A 21,730-nucleotide genomic window follows, 5' to 3' on the forward strand; every position below is an offset into this window, starting at 1 on the left:
CAGACTACTTACGCGATCTCAAAAGCCAGGGAAAACATGAATAACTAGGTATGTGAAACATGTTCTAGCAAAAGAAAGGTTGATAGTATGCGACATTAAAACCTTAAATTCCTACGTGGACGTGGCTTACGAGAACATATTTGGAGCCATCGTCGATTTACACCATCATTCGTTCCCGTCTTACCCACGTCTCTTTTCCTCCGCGTCTATGTCAAATCAACGGTTAAGTTTCACTTGCAAGTGAGTGTTATTCTCAGTTACGGCTTGATCTAAACCACATCTTGTTTCAGTATCCAAAATTTGGCTCTGAAAAATCGAAATTTTAGACTACATTGATGAATGTGGGAGACGACCTCGATCTGTCAGATTCTTTTATTTTGCTTAGAAAGGACTTTTGCCTTTGTAAGTGATTGTTAATTTCCTTATCAGAATGGGCAAAAAGTTTCACAGTCAAGCGCCTGGCAGAGAGTTCATCGAACCATCCTGAAGCTATATCTTCACCGTTCCACTCTCGCACTGCGCACGGGAAAAATGAAGAGTTCAGTCTTTCCGTGCGAGCTCTGATTTCTCATATTTTATTACGATGACCCTTTCTTCCTATGTTTTCCCCTAGATATAGATGGCAGTTCTGTTTCCCTGACACGACCTCTTAGCAACAAATAAACCTGAGTTAATAACGAGCATCAAAACCGATTCAGGGATTTAGTCAACACAGGGTTGTCGTAGCGAGATTGAATATTGTAATCCCCAAATCCTCGAAAAATAAGCGAAAAATATACCTATTCACAAAAGCAGATAAAAACTCATTTGACGCCTTCCTGAGAGTCTATCTTCACTCATTCCAAATGAATAATACAAGTGTAGACCAGATGTGGCTTGCATTCAAAGAAATAGTATCGGCAGCAATTGAAAGATTTATAACAAACAAATTAACAAACGACGGAGCTGATCCTCCTTGGTACACAAAACGGGTGAGAACACTTTTGCAGAAACAACGAAACAAACATGCCAAATTTAAACAGACGCAAAATCCCCAAGACTGGCGATCTTTTACAGAAGCTAGAAATTTAGCGCGGCCTTCAATGCGAGATGGTTATAACAGTTTCCACAACGAAACATTGTCTCCAAACCTAGCAGAAAATCCAAAGAGATTCTGGTCGTATGTAAAGTATGTTAGTGACAAGAAGCAATCAATGCCTTCTCTGCGCGATAGCAATGGAGATACTATCGCAGACAGTGCTGCCAAAGCAGAGTTACTAAACACAGCCTCCCGAAATGCCTTCACAAAAGAAGACGAAGTAAATATTCCAGAATTCGAATCGAGAACAGCTGCCAACATGAGTAACGTAGAAGTAAATATCATAGAAGTAGTGAAGCAACTTAAATCACTTAATAACAGCAAGTATTTTGGTCCAGACTGTTTACAAATTAGATTCCTTTCGGAGTATGCTGATGCATTAGCTCCATACTTAACAATCATATACAACCGTTCGCACGACGAGAGATCCGTACCCAAAGACTGGAAAGTTTCACAGGTCACACTAATATTCAAGAAAGGTAGTAGGAGTGATCCACTAAATTTCAGGCCCACATCGTTAACGTCGATATGCACCAGGATTTTGTATCATATATTATGTTCGAACATTATGAATTACCTCGAAGAAAACGGTCTGTTGAGACACACTCAATAAGAGTTTAGAAAACATCGTTCCTGTGAAACACAACTAGCTCTTTATTCACATGAAGTGTTGAGTGCTATTGACAAGGGATTTCAGATTGATTCCGTATTTCTGGACTTTCGGAAGGCTTTTGACACTATACCACACAAGCGGCTCGTAGTGAAATTGCTTGCTTATGGAATATCGTCTCAGTTATGTGACTGGATTTGTGATTTCCTGTCAGAGAGGTCACAGTTCGTAGTAATTGACGGAAAGTCATCGAGTAAAACAGAATTGATTTCTCGCGTTCCCCAAGGTAGTGTTATAGGCCCTTTGTTGTTCCTTATCTATATAAACGATTTGGGAGACAATCTGAGGAGCTGTCTTTGGTTATTTGCAAATGACGCTGTCGTTTATAGACTAATAACGTCATCAGAAGATCAAAATGAACTGCAAAATGATTTAGAAAAGATATCTGAATGGTGCGAAAAATGGCAGTTGACCTCAAATAACGAAAAGTGTGAGGTCATCCACACGAGTGCTAAAAGGAACTCATTAAACTTCGGTTACACGATAAATCAGTCTAATCTAAAAGCCATAAATTCAACTAAATACCTAGGTATTACAGTTACGAACAACTTAAATTGGAAGGAACACATAGAAAATGTTGTGGGGAAGGCTGACAAAAGACTGCGTTTTATTGGCAGGACACCTACAAAATGTAACAGACCTATTAAGGAGACTGCCTACACTATGCTTGTCCGTCCTCCTTTAGAACACTGCTGCACGGTGTGGGATCCTTACCAGACAGGACCGACGGAGTACACCGAAAAAGTTCAAAGGAAGGCAGCACGTTTTCTATTATCGCGAAATATGGAAGAGAGTGTCGCAGAAATAATACAGGATGTGGGCTGGAAATCATTAAAAGAAAGGCGTTTTTCGTTGCTACGGAATCTTCTCACGAAATTCCAATCACCAACTTTCTCCTCCGAATGCGAAAATATTTTTTTGACACCGACCTACATAGGGAGGAACGTTCACCACGATAGAATAAGGCAAATCAGAGCTCGTACGGAGAGATATACAGGGTGTTACAAAAAGGTACGGCCAAACTTTCAGGAAACATTCCTCACACACAAAGAAAGAAAATATGTTATGTGGACATGTGTCCGGAAACGCTTACTTTCCATGTCAGAGGTCATTTTATTACTCCTCTTCAGATCACATTAATCATGGAATGGAAACGCATAACAACAGAACGCACGAGCCTGACTTCAAACACTTTGTTACAGGAAATGTTCAAACTGTCCTCCGTTAGCGAGGATACATGCATCCACCCTCCGTCGCATGGAATCCCTGATGCCCTGATGCAGCCCTGGAGAATGGCGTATTGTATCACAATACAAGCACGAAGAGTCTCAACATTTGGTACCGGGGTTGCGTAGACAAGAGCTTTCAAATGCCCCCATAAATGAAAGTCCAGAGGGTTGAGGTCAGGAGAGCGTGGAGGCCATGAAATTGGTCCGCCTCTACCAATCCATCGGCCACCGAATCTGTTGTTGAGAATCGTACGAACACTTCGACTAAAATGTGCAGGAGCTCCATCGTGCGTGAACCACATGTTGTGTAGTACTTGTAAAGGCACATGTTCTAGCAGCACAGGTAGAGTATCCCGTGTGAAATCATGATAACGTGCTCCATTGAGCGTAGGTGGAAGAACATGGGGACCAATCAAGACATCACCAACAATGCCTGCCCAAACGTTCACAGAAAATCTGTGTTGATGACGTGATTGCACAATTGCGTGTGGATTCTCGTCAGCCCACTCATGTTGACTGTGAAAATTTACAATTAGATCACGTTGGAATGAAGCCTCATCCGCAAAGAGAACATTTACACTGAAATGAGGATTGACACATTGTTGGATGAACAATTCGCAGAAGTGTACCCGTGGAGGCCAATCAGCTGCTGATAGTGCCTGCACGCGCTGTACATGGTACGGAAATAACTGGTTCTCCCGTAGTACTCTCCATACAGTGACGTGGTCAACGTTACCTTGTACAGCAGCAACTTCTCTGACGCTGACATTAGGGTTATCGTCAACTGCACGAAGAACTGCCTCGTCCATTGCAGCCGTTCTCGTCGTTCTAGGTCTTCCCCAGTCGCTAGTCATAGGCTCGAATGTTCCGTGCTCCCTGAGATGCCGATCAATTGCTCCGAACATCTTCCTTTCGGGACACCTTCGTTCTGGAAATCTGTCTCGATAGAAACGTACCGCACCACGGCTATTGCCTCGTACTAATCCATACATCAAATGGGCATCTGCCAACTCCGCATTTGTAAACATTGCACTGACTGCAAAACCACTTTCGTTATGAATACTAACCTGTTGATACTACGTACTGATGTGCTCGATGCTAGTACTGCAGAGCAATGAGTCGCATGTCAACACAAGCACCGAAGTCAACATTACCTTCCTTCAATTGGGCAACTGGCGGTGAATCGAGGAAATACAGTACATACTGACGAAACTAAAATGAACTCTAACATGGAAATTAAGCGTTTCCGGACACATGTCCACATAACATCTTTTCTTTACTTGTGTGTGAAGAATGTTTCCTGAAAGTTTGGCCGTACCTTTTTGCAACACCCTGTCGATGTTCACTCTTTCCGCGCGCTATACGAGATTGGAATAATAGAGAATTGTGAAGGTGGTTCGATGAACCCTCCGCCAGGCACTTAAATGTGATTCGCAGAGCACCCGCGTAGATGTAGATCTAGCAAGTTGCAGCCTAAGTTATCGTAATCATTACGAAGAGAGCATCAACCCTTTGACAAAATGGCGGCGCTGAAGAGGGCGGCGGACAGTGGGGTGTGCTGGGGGGCTGGCGCCGAGATACAAAAGGGGCGGCGGTGGCTGCGTGCGCGCAGTGGTGGCGGTCCGCGCGCTGCTGCCGGGTGAGTCGCACGCCGCAATTGAGCGCTTCCGTTAGCACGCGTCAAATCTGTTTCCCCCACGCTGGCCCGTCAGCGCGAGTGCGCTGCCAGTCGCACGGCGTCGCCCTGCTGCCCGCGGCCAGTAGCGAGAACCCCGCTGGAGTCCTCCATGTCCGACGAACGCAGCGCGCCAGCCGAGCCCGGCCCGCGTCCGCCGCGCCACAAGAGCCCGGCGCGCCGCGCCTGCGGCGGAATGCTCTCGCACGCTTCCGGATACCACCAGGTTTGACACCACCTCCGCTCTTCCGCGCATTTGCTGCAAACCTTAAGGCGGCCGCCGCGACATCGCAGTTGCTCCTCCGCACCCACGCGAGTCGTGCTTCAGTGTTGCTGTACAGTGAAGACAGTGGCACAGCAATACGAAGTACGCGTTCGTGTGCAAATAACTATGTTATGGTCCGAGTATGCCTGTTTTTCCGTATTTACCGAGGATATCAGACATATATTGGCCGCCACGGTTTCGCACTCTGGCGCCTACGTGCTAATATTACAATTAAATTAGCCACACACACGCCAAGAATATTAAGTGACAACGGCAGAGGGAGAGAATCCATAAATCATACGCTAGCTTAGAGCCAGCTGTTTCGCTCGCGTAGACTGTGTGGTTTGGGCAGATATTTTTCGTTTATCATTAATCGAATTTTTATGTTGCTCACAAATTGCAACACCTTTTAAACTTTTCACGCCAATTAAGGCCATAGAAGAATAGTCTTTGCCCAATGTACTTCTGACTGAAAAGCGATTATGGTAGCTGGAATTCAAGGTTTTCGTTAATCGCCACTTATGCCTTCTTATGGCGATATTTCTATAGGAACTTTCATCTCCTAACAGGTATTTCTTTATATGTAACCGAGAACTGATATACCAATTTTTATAGATTTAGCTCTAAAAACTTTTAATGTAACCCAATATTTTCTTAAAAATTTTCACTCCTTATTTCATCTCCTTAGGGACTGAATTTCCAAAAACAGTGAAGCACGTATTTTTTTAAATTTCTAACAGACTAACTACAATTTTTCATAGATTTAAGTTTGAAAATTCTTTCATAATGAAATAATCTCATAAAAATTATCATCCTCTAGTTCACTGTATTAGGGCCTGAGTTTCCAAAAACAATGCAATAATTATTTTTTTAATTTCTAACCGAAATTCCATTTCTATAGATGCAGCTTTAAAATGCTTAGTTGTTCTTTAATTGTGGTTTATTTAAGAAAATTACCCACTATTTCACACACTTAAGGTTCCAATAATTCTGAAACACGCATTTCTTTACCTCTGACCTAGAAATCAAATACCAATTTTCGTAGGTCTAGTCTTAAAATTGCATAATAGCGACGTTTTCCTATTTCCCCCCCTTAGAGGTGGAATTCTTTCTTAAACGACGCCTTAGAGTACAAGGTCAACACCATCTCCAAATTTTAAGTTTCTATCCTTAGTGGTTTGGGCTGGTCAGTGATGAGTCAGTGAGTCGGGACATTTCCTTTATTATATCTAGATTACGGGCGCCACCCTTTAAGGGCTTTTCACCGTACTGCCCAGTTTGTAGGGAGAAAATCAGTTGCTAGGAATTTTGGAATAAAAATAACAAAACTTTTTAGGACTATGCGCAATATGATTGGGAAGTATTTTTTAAGTACTGGAATGAATAAAGCACTTACATAAAACTGTGGGTATTTTACAACTTTTGAAGTATACATTGGAAGTAATTCCATTTCCTTAAAGCATGTTTTACGCATTGCAAATGGGCACAGGAGATTAATTTACATATTTTGTTCTCCTACTGTGCATTACTATAAACTTTCTCAACATTGCCACACTGTCGATTAAGATTATTATCCCTACATTATTAACAACGCTCTCTTAAAAACTACGCACACCCCTCAGTAAAACCAGTCGAACAACCAGGATACTCCCTGAGAATAGTAACCTTCGTTTGAAACAAGTCTGAGTAACCTTCGTTTGAAACAAGTCTGAGTTAAGGCACAGTGCATCTTTAGAGTGTGTTTACCTAACGCGATTTGCTGTGACGTTTTCACGCCTACTTTAATTTTAGAACACTTAAGGAGGGGCTACGTTACATTGTTACTAAACCATCCGTAAATTTTACTACTCCATATTTTATTCAAAGAGAGTCATAATTTATAGTATACGCACTTGCGAGTTATAACTGTAAGGTCTCCAGTGGTATGTCATATGTAACATTAGTGCAAAATGTCCTGTTTTACACCCTATACTGACAATACCAGACTGTCCGGAATTACGAATTGGTAGCATACGCAATTATACATTTTAAGATGGTTTATTAATCTAGTGCTAATCTTGGAACCATTCAAATGCACCAGTGCGCTCAGTCTTAGGTTTCCATCTCCCACTACTAAGCTCAAAACAAGCTAGTCTTTCACAACAGGTGTTTCGCTACGTTTACTTTGTGCTACAATCCTATGGAGTGTATCGTGGAATTTTGTTGCGTTCCGTGTTTCTAAACGGTGCTTCGTTTCCCATATGTACGCAGCTAATAGAGTCAAATTTTAGTGTCTTGAGTAGAGTAGTACTCTACCAAAACTACGGCTCCTTAGTTTTGTTGTAGTACACAAATGACGTAGTAAATGGTAGCGTTATCGGTAGTATTGGCAGGGAAAGAAACGTAAATGAGCGTGTCAGAGAGGAAATGACAACCGAAGGCTTCTCTTCAATTTTGTTTGTTTGTTTTGCACATAATTAGAACCGCACATCGTTCAGTGTCAGTCCATTATGAATTTTATATCCATACAAAATATAAATAGTATTTTATAAATAAAAACATTAGCTGTTCGCGTAACTGCTGTTCTTCTATGTAACCAAAACAACTACTTTCGACGCAAGTACAATTTACATGCACAGATACAAAAATCTGTATGATTATTGTTGTTATTTTGTTCCCAATTGATCGTTCTTCAGCATGATCAAAGGCAAGAGTTTTCTGTTTTAATTGGTAGATGAAAACGTTGTTTATAGATCCACACTCAGTTACTAAACGGTTCGCAGTTGCTGGTTTCTAGGAGAATACTGTAAGACACTGAAAGCATATGCAAACAATGCAATCGAAATGATGTTACGCACGATAGGTATGCAACACACTTTATGTACAGGTAACGCGCTTATGATCTTAACTGACCGAAGCTACTAGGAAAGCTACCTCAGTCTGCGCTTACTTACGATATCCTATGGTAGTTTTACTACTCTAATCTTGAGTAGTGTTAACTATCTTGCTTAAATATTGGTTCAAAAATTAAGGTGCAAAGCATCTGTTACTGCCTAAATTTGTGAAACAGAATTTTACTAGACGCTAGTTTCCACTTATGTGAAAGTAAAACATTATATTAAAAATATGTGAGGGTACAATGCTATCTATGTAGCCCAGAGTTCATCACTGTTAAGGACGCCACGCGTTCTTAATACATCATTATAATCTGACATTCCTCAAGCATGAGCTTCAGTCAGTAAAACTTCGACGTAACTGACTGCTAATTACGCTAAAGACTGTGTTTTTTCCGAATAGAAAAAAGTATAAATAAAGAGAAATATCGCCGAACTGCTCTCAACAACTTGTCTCGTAAGACTTCCAGTTGTTGCTAGATTCTTATGTATTACCAGAATGTGCAATAAACCAACCCACATTATTATAAATATTAGCGTTCAGTATAATCTTTTACTGTATGAATATGTTAGATTTGGTGAATAAAATCTAGAATTGTAAAGTAAATAATAGTCAGTGTGCTGAGGTGGTGGAACAGATTCGTACATCTGTAATAATCCTGAGCACAACAGTTTTCAACAAAGTGTGTGCTGCATGTTGACTCTAAATAAATCTATTGTATGTAGGTAGCAGTTAAGTACTGATAATAAATGTGCTCGTTTAGTGTACAACACAAATAGTCAACTATGCTTTGGCGGCAGAATGTTTCTGATCAGTGAATTTCTTACTTACTTAGTTTCTACCTGTTTTATGCATATAGTCTTCTGTGTCTGTAGCTTCTAGGAGAAACACGGCTTTGAAGCAGCCCTAATCAACACCTTTTCAGTGGACGGAGGTTTCTCTGCATTCTGTGTGTCTACACCTAGGCTGATATCGTCTTGTCACATGTATGCGTGCACATTCGATAAAAACTCACCAAACTAATTTTCAGTTTCGAAAGGCGAGAAAAATCTGGACCATGGGATCAGCTTCCCCCATATACCTACTATAATTTATTATTAAATGTTTCCGAAATTCTGGAGTCTGTATTTTAATATCTGTATCATTTACGAGCGGAATATCTGCATTGCTGCAGTCCGCCATTCAACTGTGAGCCTAATGAATCCTCCAAAGACAGGCAAGTTTTCTGCTCTGGATAGTAGCCGAAATACGAGAAACATGATATCACCAATTTACACATTCGAATAAGAGGTGCATAACTAGGTTACATGTGGAGTTTTAGGTTTTGTACGTATACAACTGCAGAAATATTATTTCGAAATGGTAATGTTCTTGATATCTGACTGTAAGAGAAAAAAGTGGCACCTATAAGCTTAGTTCCGAATCCATCGCTTTCAGACGAGGGATGTATATCCTGGTGGTTAGTCGAAGTAATCGTTCCCGTGCTCATCCTACAAGTGGACTCGGGCGTTTTTAAATAAGACTCTTCATCTTCCACGTCTTTCTTGGGATGGGCTTTCAAATTAAGTAACGCAAAAACGGATATAGGGACAATAAGTCTACACCATTTTTGCGAATGTGAAAATTCTCTTTAGCTCCTATTCCAAGATCGGGAGAGAAATGAAGTGTTCTGTTGTGAACCACGATCTTCATTCTCACATCATCACTTCACAATGGATTTCTCTTACATTTTATGGCCTGACAAAATACATCTTAGAAAAATCTGTTTGTTCTACCAGCTGTTGCATTGTGTACGCGTGAGTTCCCTGAAACAGGCAGGATAATCAGCTTCGAGAAAGAGGCTGACATCACTCTTTACCCTCACAAGTTAGTCATAGGAAAAAAGTGGGATGCTTATGTGCGAACAGTGTTTAAGAACAGTAAAAAGAATAAATTTTGTCAAAAATTAAATCCGTTCTTCCTTTCATATTTTAGTGACGGATAGTCCGCGTAATAAATGAATACTTCCTATTTACAGATTGTTTCTCAGTTTTGTTAAGTACACTAAAAATACTTGTGATTCAGTTATGTGAAATATACGACGAAATTCTGAGACGCGTGACTGCGACTGAGTTATTGGCACACAGTTAGAAAACAGTTTCACTTCTTTCTCCCATGAGCACATAGTACTTACTTATTAACAAATTTAGAGGTTTACTTACTTCCGACTAAAAGAGTTGTATTTTTTGCACACTTAATAGTTCTAGTAGCACTGTTTTAGCTTAATTCCAGTAAAAATTAAGGTTGTAAAGCAATTTTCTCCAAGCAGCATTCATGGTCTGTAGTTAGTTCTCGGTGTATGAGCTCCTCGATTTACGCTTCGAGAACATTTCCGTGAAGTGTTAACCACATATCTTGTCACCTGGATTGAAAGTAAAACATTGAAACTTATTCTGTTTTTTATAGGTATAGTTCTAAGATCATTAACCAAGAAAGAAATGAGCGGGCGAAATGAAAGAGTGGATCAGATACGTTTAAGTTTTTGAATCAAAGATAGTTATTGTTTAGTGATATTAGTATATGTGTAGCATCAGTGTGCAGCCTAAAACCGAAAATTGTTCTGCATAACCGGAGTAGCGCTTGGATGCATTTCAAAACCGCAAGCTGGGTTGAACAGGAGCTAAACCGACCTGGACGAATTGAATGTAATACATACGTATTTAGGCGTTTGTCAGATAGAGCCTTGAGTTTCATTCTATAGACTGTGTTTAGTATCAAAATAATACAATTATTAACTCAGAAAATAGAATTTGCTCCTATCATTGGTAAATCTTACGAAGTATTGTCATCCTCCGATTGTAATGAAAGGAAAACAAAAGGATATAAGGAGTGTTATCATACGGATCAGAAAGATAAACTCATAGAAAAACACATATGGTTCATGATTAACCATATAAGAAACTATGCTTTTAGTCCCAGGATAAAGAGTAACGCATTATTTGGTTATGTGTTATGAAAATGCGTTCACTACAAAATGACTGCTGACAGCTCTTTCAAGACAAAGCTATTGCTCATGTGATGAGGAGGTACTTCAGCCTTCGATATTTCATTCGATGAGAAGCTAATTACACATACATGTTTAGTGTTGGGAGCAGATAAGGTATTGATCAAAGCAATGGTTATTGACGAGTAAAAGTTAAGGTATCTACCTTATTACATGGTGCATGTAAGTAAACATATTTGTCTTCATCATTCGGAGCTCATCAACATGTAATGATGTCACCCGAACTCACAGCTATTTGGAGGAGTATGACTTGTTACAGTTCTTGAATGGTGTGAAGATAAGCTACGCTGGTGAACCCCAGTTAATAACTGAGACCGATTTTCTTTACTTAAATAACTGAATTATTTACTAGCACAAAAAAACACGTAACGAGTTTATTTGATACCTACAGCTGTCGTGGTATTCGAAATATGTTTCTCTGTATTAAGATTCTCAAAAATCTACAGTGCATTTCTGAAGGCTATTGTGAAGCGAATTTTCTTTAAGATCTTCTCAGACATTTATAGATACACAAATGAGATGAATCCAACGAAACAGCATAGATGAAACTTGAAACTAAGCCGGGTTCCTTGCGAGGACACAAAATGTTATTAATCGGTAAAAGCGCTAAAAATCGTAAGTGACACTATATATTTCTAGTACAAGGAGAATAGAAATTTTAGATATAGAAACTGTGTTGCTTCATAAATACCGAATGACAATACGGGAATCATTACATTATACAATACTTTGTGTTAATCTATTATGAGGTAGTCAAAGAATAAGTCACGCACGTAAAAATGGGTAAACCAGAATAAAAAGTTTTATAATAACGTTACATGATCGTTAGATTGTTGCAAAACAATTCCGGTGATTAAAATTACACAGTGCTTCGTCCTTTCGTATCCTCGTGATACTTGATACATAGTTCATCCGTGAAGCATTCAATAATAATACTAACATAGCACCCCATTCTTCTATACCAACTTTTATTTATTTATTTATTGTTTTTGGCCTGCAGTCACTTTGTTCTGCTACCGTTTTATTTATTTATACAGGTTCCCTTATCTCTATTGGTTCGTTTAATTAAGATTTCAACTTTGTGTAGTATTTTACCAACTCTTGCTGTATTAAATTTGTCATCTTCAAATGTATCCCGATTTTCGCAATTTCTCGCCGTTTCAGACTTCTATCTTCCGAGTTTAATATAAACAGGTCTAATGAACGAATCGAACTTTCTTATTTCATTCATTCTTTTTTTTTTTCCTTTTTCTGAGGAACGTCCCAGACACATACACTTTTGTTGTCTTCTCAGTTCTTGAGAATTGGGCTAGTCTAATGGCACACGTTATAAATACATAATTGGGGAGGGGAAACTTTTGCAAGAAACATGCATGGGTGTAGATTTCCAACATGCTGAAATGTGGGCACTAAGGTAGCAATAAAATAGATATTTTATGTACGTAAAATGTTACAAATAGATAGAAGTGGGAAAGCATAAAATAAAGAGAATCTCAACACACGAACGAACAGATTCTAGGTGAAGTACGTATTAAGTCATTTATAATCACCCAGTTTCAGTAACAAAGGTTGCGTACAAGGCTGAAAGAGAAAACCAAATCTCCGTATGCAGTGATAGGGGGAATGGTAAATATATGAATAAATCGATACATTTCAAGACAAGGCGAAGATAAGAACTTCAAACAATATTTCATTCAGCCTTCCGTATACTACTACTCGTACCTAAGTAGTTATTATCTAGTCCTTCAGGACGTGTCAAGGTACTCCGAGACGTCGACTCCAAATAAACTTTCGCAGTTAATCTATCAGTACTTTATGCGATTAGTGTGTACCGATTCCAATAACTCATCACAAGTGGGATACCTGAAAACAAATATAACATAGGAATTACGACACTTTGAATAGTTTTTGGAAAATATCAACTTCTTACGGTGGATTTTTGAGCCAGTAAGATATTTAAATTGTTCATGGCGTTCTTCCGTGCCTACAGTCCGATTTTGTTACCAAATTTATTGCTTCCGCATCCATATCACTCTCATATTGTCGAAGTAAAGTGAGGTAATCTATTTTCCTCTTTGTTGTTCTTAAATGAGACACATAATGTGTACAGAAAAATAGTTCCAGGGACTTTAAAAACAATAATAATAGATACTTATTGCTGAGAATTTCGTAAGAGTAGTATCGCCTTAATTCCGACGTTGCCCGTTTAGGACTACCGAATCTTTGTTACAGTCATGGAATGAATAAATAGACAACTGAAAATCCTCAAGCGTATTGGTAAGTCAAATTGACTTTCACTTTCGATCCGATCTGGTAGGATTCAAATGTAATCAAAAATAGGCAAAAGAAAATGTTCTATAGAGTAGATATACTAGCGCCATTCACGTTGTCTTGGTTGGAAAACCATCCACAAATATGAGCTATGTGGGGTGAGCCTCAGGGATGCGTTTCAGAGCCATCACTGCTTCTGCTATACATTCATGACCAAACACATAATTTTAGTTACTGATAATTATATGGCTTTCCAGTAAAAAAGCGTTATCGATAAAATTTACTAAATTACTACTCTTTCAGATGGACAGTAACATCTAGATCTGTAGCACATAAGCCACTGTTTGCTCTGTAGAATGTGGGCCATAGTGCCTTAAAACTTGGAAACCGTCGCCCCTCCACTCCCTTTTCCTATTTCCACTCGAATTGCGATGGTGTGCAGGTAGATCCACTTTCAGTAGTCATCTATAGAGTCCATCTTCAGATTTGTTGACGTGGTCATTACGGGAAAATGTGTGGGAGAATGTAACATAATTCTTGACTCGACGTGTATATACCACTTTCGTAATTTTAAAAGAAATCAGCCCAATATATTTCCATCAGCGTCCTCCACTCACGTATATTAAGCGGTTTTGTGACTCACTAATGCTGTGAAAGATGTCTGTAGGTTAATAGTAGATATTTCTGAATCATATTTAACTCTACCATTAGTTCAACTTGGTGAGGATACTATTTTGCAACGTTTAAAAGACATTACTTAAAGAACCTTCTTAATGGACACAATACAGTTCTCTGGAATTCTACAATCTATCTTAGTTTGGTATACGATTTTCACACAACTTGCTACTTCTCAGATAATTTCTGATGACTACACTTTGATATTTAATTATTGTAACCAGTTTGAAAGATTAGTGATGATACATTTATATAATAATACCTATTTGCACCATTCACAAATATATTAATTGGATTATGAAAAATGTTAGCTGCCTGTCTTCGTACCACCTGCTGATTATCTGTAAGATTTAACTTGCCACATATTTATTTTCCCCAATACACCTTAAACTGCTACTGTGTGAGTGTTTGAGAAAGGATGAACCAACGTGTATCCCACTATTAGTGACGTTACAACGTCGTCAGCCCTCCAAGTACATAAAATCACACACACACACTCACACTCACTCACACACACATACACATATAAACATACACAGTTCTCGGAGTTTGTCCACCCAAGTACTGCACAAATTTTATTGTTTGACGTTATGAAATAAAATTTACATCTACTTCGCAATGGGCCAGATCTCTGCCCAAGATCCGAGCTAGGGGTGAGAGGTGAGGTAATTTATATTAGTTTCGCGATAAATGGAGAAACAGATTTGCGATTTCGCGACAAATGATTCTGGGTATATTTGCTACTAGCCAGTATTCATTACATATTCCACCTTTCTTCAAACTGATAAAGAACTGATACATCTCTCTGTTAGGCTAGTGAGTACGATACGTGTAAATTTGTTGAATGGAGATGACATTTCTTTACTGAGGCTGTATCTTTGGTAATACCTCTTCTTGTATATTGAACTAGTTTCAGCTTACAAATTCAAGTTCATGTATTTACTCAGAGCATGATAATGGCAACAATGATTCACAAATTATACTGTTCATGAATATTTGACAGATAGTTGGTGCTTTTTAATCCGAAACTAATTGTGTAACTAAGAAGGGATCTTAACAGATGTACAGTATGACTGAAAAAATGCGCTTTTACTCACATAAAATTTACGTTTAAACAAACAATAATAAAGGAAACACTTATCGAAGTTATTAAGTAAATGTAACAAGAGATATGTTTTTCACATTTGCAAGTTGTGATATTTTCGCACTCTGATAACGAATAAATTAAAATAATATTTCAGTCAGTGCTTTTACGGCGGAGTCTTTTCAGTTAAAACCCTATCTCAGAAGAGGAAAAACAGTAGATACTCAGCATTTGTCTCGATAAAATAATCAAAGTGAAAAAAACTTTTTGTAGACTATAAGCAATGTTTAAAGCCATTTTTATAATAATAAAAAAGTTGCGAACAAAGCCCGATTTACATTCTACAAGTTTTATAAATGAGGTCAATGTGTCCTACACAGAGATTATGTCAAATTTCATTAAATATACATTTGGTGTTTAAAGTAAATATGATGAATGGGATTAAGTTTAGCATGTTGATTTTTCTATCTATCATGCATATTTGCTTTAAAAACCTATATCATGTGCACAGACAGTTAGTTTAAACCTCTACCACTTTATTTCCCATAGTCTTTGGGACAATGCTAGTTACTGGTGTACAAAAATTAAACAATATTATAATTATATGTTCTCAAATGAAAAGATACCAAGTAACCATACCATCACACACACAAACACACACACACACACACACACACACACACACACACACACATATATATATATATATATATATATATATATATATATATATATATATATATATATATATCTCCATAAAGTTCCAGCTTGGGGCTGAAATTTATGATCTTCGAGCAGATAGGTTCTCAGATTTGTTTCTTGTATGTCACAAAATAATAAAGAATAATGTCTTTTGCTTTCTGTTTCCGAAATAATCACCAACATTGAGTGTAAACACACCAACGAAAACAGATTCTTAACATCACACTGTGCGAAAGATGCAATTGATTGATATTTCAAGTATCTCAACCAGTAATCATCATGTCACAGAACAAAATAAGCTATAACAAAAATATACTGTATGGTGCAAACATATTGAATAAAAACAACAATTTAGGCGCATCATGTGACAGACTACCAAACCTAACACTAGTCTTGTAACCAAGGAAGTAGAACCACTCATTTAGGGACCAAAACACAACATCAACAGTTATATAACAAATGCGAATTTTAAATCGGATCAGGCAGTTTGTGCTAGCTTACTGACGACTCACCGATCCACACGATTTTGTAAAATATGGTTAAATATTCGACATTTTTCACTAATTCCCTGAAATTTCACACTTTATGACTAGTAAATTAGTTACTTTAAAGGAGAGTGGAGAGTAATATTTACTTTCTTTTAACACAAAGGGACTGTGTTATATTTAGATCTCAAAATTACTTATTAATATTAAATTGAACACAGCTTCGCGCGAATTCTACTCCAACTCAAGTTACATAAAACCTAGATGTTTCACAGATTTTCGAGAAGTGAGGTATACTTGTCATAATTTGTTCAGTAATTACCTTAACGTTCTTCATGCTTTCATTACTTTTTTCAGCTTTTGCTAATTTTCTGGGGATTGGTGTGTAGGGGAGAATGTTGTTCCTGGAGGTTAATGTACCTAGGAACACAGCTTGTTTCGTGGTCAGTGATTAAATTTAGTGTTCGATTACAGAATCACATGAAGGGGTGTGCACTACAGGCTGCACTACAGGCCGACATAAGCAGTTTCTGGCGTTTTCTACTATTTTTCTTGTTGTGAGACATGAGGTTGTGTTTTGTGCAGATTTTGTAACTTATTGAGTGTTCTGCATATTTAAGCACTGTACAATATATTAAATCTGTTTTGAGGATATTGTTAATTCTTCAGTTACATAGCTTTATGGTGAGTAAAATTCTGTATATTTTTAAAAAGTTTGGACAGTTACGCTACACTTTCTCAGACTTGAAATGGTAGAAGGTGATATCTGCAAATGAACTGAGTTTCTTTAATGTCTTAACAATTTTCCCTGTCTTGCCAGTATCTTCTATCTCAACTTTTTTAACTTGTTAGTAGTTTTTGATAATACTCCTTAATTTGATTTCGCTTACTAATTACTGGTGTGTAATAGAGAAATAATTTGTAGAGGCTCGAGAAGATCCAAAACATGGATCACATCAGGGATCAGAGTACTATGTAAAAGAAAACAAGAAGCTTTGCTCAATCAAAAACAGGTTGCAGCCCTGTATTTAATCACTACTTCAAAAAATACAAGTCAATTCGGAGTCATGTCATCAAGAAAACAAAATCGAGAGAAAACTACAAATTTACTATGGAGTCATCAAACAAAACTAGGACTATGTGGAATGCAGTACAGAGACTTAAGGGGAAAGTGACAACACACAAAAATATTGCACTGTCACAGGCTATCATCGAGATCACTGATTCAAAATTAGTGGCTAACCACTACAATGGTTGCTATCTCAGAATTGCTAGTGAGCTAGTGAAGGAACAAATCGGAAAAACATCAAACAAAATATTGGTGGATATTTCTGAAACAGGTTAAACAACACATCCATATACCATCGACCAGTAAGCAGTGAATAACTGTTAGACACCATTAAGTCATTAAAAATAAATATTCAGCCGAAGTTGATGATGTACCAGACTACAGGGTTTTACAAAAAGGTACGGCCAAACTTTCAGGAAGCATTCCTCACACACAAATAAAGAAAAGATGTTACGTGGACATGTGTCCGGAAATGCTTAATTTCCATGTTAGAGCTCATTTCAGTTTCGTCAGTATGTACTGTATTTCCTCGATTCACCGCCAGTTGGCTACAGTACTAGCATCAAGCACATCAGTACGTAGCATCAACAAGTTAGTGTTCATCACGAACGTGGTTTTGCAGTCAGTGCAATGTTTACAAATGCGGAGTTGGCAGATGCCCATTTGATGTATGGATTAGAACGAGGCAATAGCCGTGGCGCGGTACGTTTCTATCGAGGCAGATTTCCAGAACGAAGGTGTCCCAACAGGAAGATGTTCGGAGCAATTGATCGGCATCTTAGGGAGCACGGAACATTCCAGCCTATGACTCGCGACTGTGGAAGACCTAGAAAGACGAGAACGCCTGCAATGGACGAGGTAATTCTTCGTGCAGTTGACGATAACCCTAATGTCAGCGTCAGAGAAGTTGCTGCTGTACAAGGTAACGTTGACCACGTCACTGTATGGAGAGTACTACGGGAGAACCAGTTATTTCCGTACCATGTACAGCGTGTGCAGGCACTATCAGCAGCTGATTGGCCTCCACGGGTACACTTCTGCGAATGGTTCATCCAACAATGTGTCAATCCTCATTTCAGTGTAAATGTTCTCTTTGCGGATGAGGCTTCATTCCAACGTGATCTAATTGTAAATTTTCACAGTCAACATGAGTGGGCTGACGAGAATCCACACGCAATTGTGCAATCACGTCATCAACACAGATTTTCTGTAAACGTTTGGGCAGGCATTGTTGGTGATGTCTTGATTGGTCCCCATGTTCTTCCACCTACGCTGAATGGAGCACGTTATCATGATTTCACACGGGATACTCTACCTGTGCTGCTAGAACATGTGTCTTTACAAGTACGACACAACATGTGGTTCACGCACGATGGAGCTCCTGCACATTTCAGTCGAAGTGTTCGTACACTTCTCAACAACAGATTCGGTGACCGATGGATTGGTAGAGGCGGACCAATTTCATGGCCTCCACGCTCTCCTGACCACAACCCTCTTGACTTTCATTTATGGGGGCATTTGAAAGCTCTTGTCTACGCAACCCCGGTACCAAATGTTGAGACTCTTCGTGCTCGTATTGTGGACGGCTGTGACACAATACGCCATTCTCCAGGGCTGCATCAGCGTATCAGGGATTCCATGCGACGGAGAGTGGATGCATGTATCCTCGCTATCGGAGGACATTTTGAACATTTCCTGTAACAAAGTGTTTGAAGTCACGCTGGTACGTTCTGTTGCTGTGTGTTTCCATTCCATGATTAATGTGATTTGAAAAGAAGTAATAAAATGAGCTCTAACATGGAAAGTAAGCGTTTCCGGACACATATCCACATAACATATTTTCTTTCTTTGTGTGTGAGGAATGTTTCCTGAAAGTTTGGTCGTAGCTTTTTGTAACACCCTGTATATTATAAAGATATTGGCGAAGCAGATACTCACACCCCTGCTTGATATCTGTAATTCTTCACTGTTAAGTGGTATCTTCCCACATCATCTAAAAATTACAAAAGTTATATCCCTTTCCAAAAACTGTGATCGGTTGCAGATGGTCTGCTATAGGCATGTGTCACTCCAGTCATCTACCATAGGCATGTGTCACTCCAGTCAGATTTTTCAAAAATCGTTTAAAAATTAGTTCTGTCAAAATTAAACGACATTTCAAGAAAAATAACACTATCTCAGTATGTCAACATGGCTTCAGGCCACAGCGCAGTACGGAAACAACCACTTTCGCCCTCATAAATCGTATTTTAAATGCCGTGTATAATCGCAGAAATGTGTAAGAGATTTTCCTAGATTTAACCAAAGCTTTCGGTCTAGCAGCTCATGAAATTCTCCTAAGAAAGTGAGAGTGATATGGCGTAAGAGGGCTGCCGAGCGAGTGGCTGAAATCCTACTTATAAAATCACTCTCAGATAACAGAGATCAAACATATGGAAGAAAACGAACTCCATGCTTATCACTCAAAACCTTCCGTTAACCAATGGTGTACCACAAGGCTCAATTTTAGGTCACTTTCTCTGTTTATTTTACATAAATAACTTCGGTCAATATGTTCGACAGTCCGAACCAGTCCTATTTGCACACGACACCAGTGTATTGATTGAAGGTGAAAATTGGAAAGCTCTTAATCTGTATGCTAAAATCACAAACGAAAAGATTTCAGAGTGATTTGTGAAGAATAAGCTGATAATAACCTCTAAAAAGACAATCGCCATACACTTCCACACACTGAAAAATAAAAATCCATTAAAACCAAATACTTCCACGGAAAACCAAAAAATTAATATTGTCACTGAAACAAAATTTCTTGACATTTACTTACAAGACAATCTTAAATGGAATTCCCACATTACATCCTTAAATTCTAAGCTATGCTACATGACCTATGCAATGTGAATTATGTGGAACAGCACAAGTTGTGAAACTGTTAGAGCGGTATATTATGCTCGCATACATTCCCTGTTGAGACATGGCATCATGTCCTGGGGAAATTCCCCTTGCAGCATAACGACTTCCTGGAAACAAAAAAAGATTGTGAGGATAATGAAAAATGCAAACAGCAGAAAATCGTGTAAACCATCCTTTACAGAACATAAGATCCTAGCTACACATTCGAGGTTGTCCTGTATGTAAAAAGAAGCATGATAAAAAAGGAAAACATATTTATTCAAAATAAAACTACACATGAATACCATACAAGATCAAGTAGCGATACACACAGAAATCATTGTTATACCATACTGTGCAAGAAAAGTGTATATCACTCAGGATCACGATTGTTTAATAGGCTGCCAAATCACTTAAAGGTGGTTAACAAAACACATATCTTTAAAACGTTTGTAACTTTGCGTCTTCTGGAAAATGGTTTTTACTCAGTATCACAGTATCATCGAAACTGAATTTGTAAATATACTGCACATCTGATACCAAGAAGCTTTCTCCTGGAAAATATGTACATACATGTAATGTAAAATGAGAGTACAAAAGTGCTAAATTGCATTAAGTGTATTGTATTACATTGTATTATATGCTGAACATATCGTACTTAACAAAAGATAAATATGTGAAATGCCTATGTTAAGAATTTCTGTCGTGAAATTTGTAACTCTGTATCTTCAGGTAAACTGTTTTTACTCAATATCACAGAATCATGCAAACTGAATTCTGCAAATATACTGCACCTCTGACGCCAGGAAGCTCTCTCCTAGAAAATATGTATATATAAGTATTGTAAAAATGAGAGTGCAAAAGTGCCAAATTGCATTAAGTGTTTTGTATTGTATTTCATTGTATTATATGTTAAATATATCCCATCTAACAAAAGAAAATGAAGCAAAATGCCCTATAAAGAATCTTCTCTGTTGTCAAGTTTGCTTGTGCAAACATCATAAAAATGACCCTAGCAAATAATATTCAACCTAATAATGTTTAAATTAATAAACGTTTGTCCAATACCTAGGGTGTAATATATGTACCTCAAAGATTTCAGGACGTAAATAAATTTAAAAAGTTATAATATAACGCAGAGATTTTCTCGACAGCAGCTCTTGCAAATTTGAATAGAACATCTGTTCCTAGATACGACCATTTGACCATGCTGTACCTTGGAAAAGAATTTCACATTTGGGCAAACGTAACTTTTCTGTAGTAACTTACGCAATTTAAAAAGGATTGCAACACACATAAAGTCAATGTAACCATTTAAAAATGGAATAAGATAATATATGAAACTTTTGTTACATGGCTGGCTAGAGACTGAAATCCGAAAGTATTCCAAGGTATAAAACTCGCCCCTGCTTAATTACCCCATTTCAAATATAGTTTTCAGTGGTGTGGGGTTAATATTATACGAAAGTGGGTGCAACAACCTTGTCATAAATTGTCGTGATCTCAGGGAAAGAATATCTGAATAACAGATGCTATCAAATTCAGTTTGTACGGATGAGATAATGTTAGCATGAACAACAAGACGTTCTTTGTACAGATACAATACCAGTTTCATATTCCGTTTCTTGATATTTACAGTTCTTAACACTTGGTTACTAAAAAGTTATATTTGGAAAGTCATCATCAATATAGTTCGAGGTGGGTGCAATGGGTCCTATGAA

General features: G+C 38.2%; 1 protein-coding gene across 1 annotated transcript in view; it reads left to right on the plus strand.

The window, feature by feature from the left end:
- The first annotated feature begins 4,587 nt into the window (after positions 1–4,587).
- Positions 4,588–21,730, plus strand: part of LOC126299077 (ETS-related transcription factor Elf-1-like) — a 137,228-nt gene continuing 120,085 nt past the window's right edge. Inside the window, exon 1 of the mRNA XM_049990747.1 lies at positions 4,588–4,878. Coding sequence (XP_049846704.1) covers positions 4,765–4,878 — 114 coding nt within the window. The 5' untranslated portion in view covers positions 4,588–4,764. The remainder of the gene's footprint in view (positions 4,879–21,730) is intronic.

This window comes from Schistocerca gregaria, chromosome X (genome assembly GCF_023897955.1).
Source record: "Schistocerca gregaria isolate iqSchGreg1 chromosome X, iqSchGreg1.2, whole genome shotgun sequence".
Taxonomy (NCBI): Eukaryota; Metazoa; Arthropoda; class Insecta; order Orthoptera; family Acrididae; genus Schistocerca; species Schistocerca gregaria.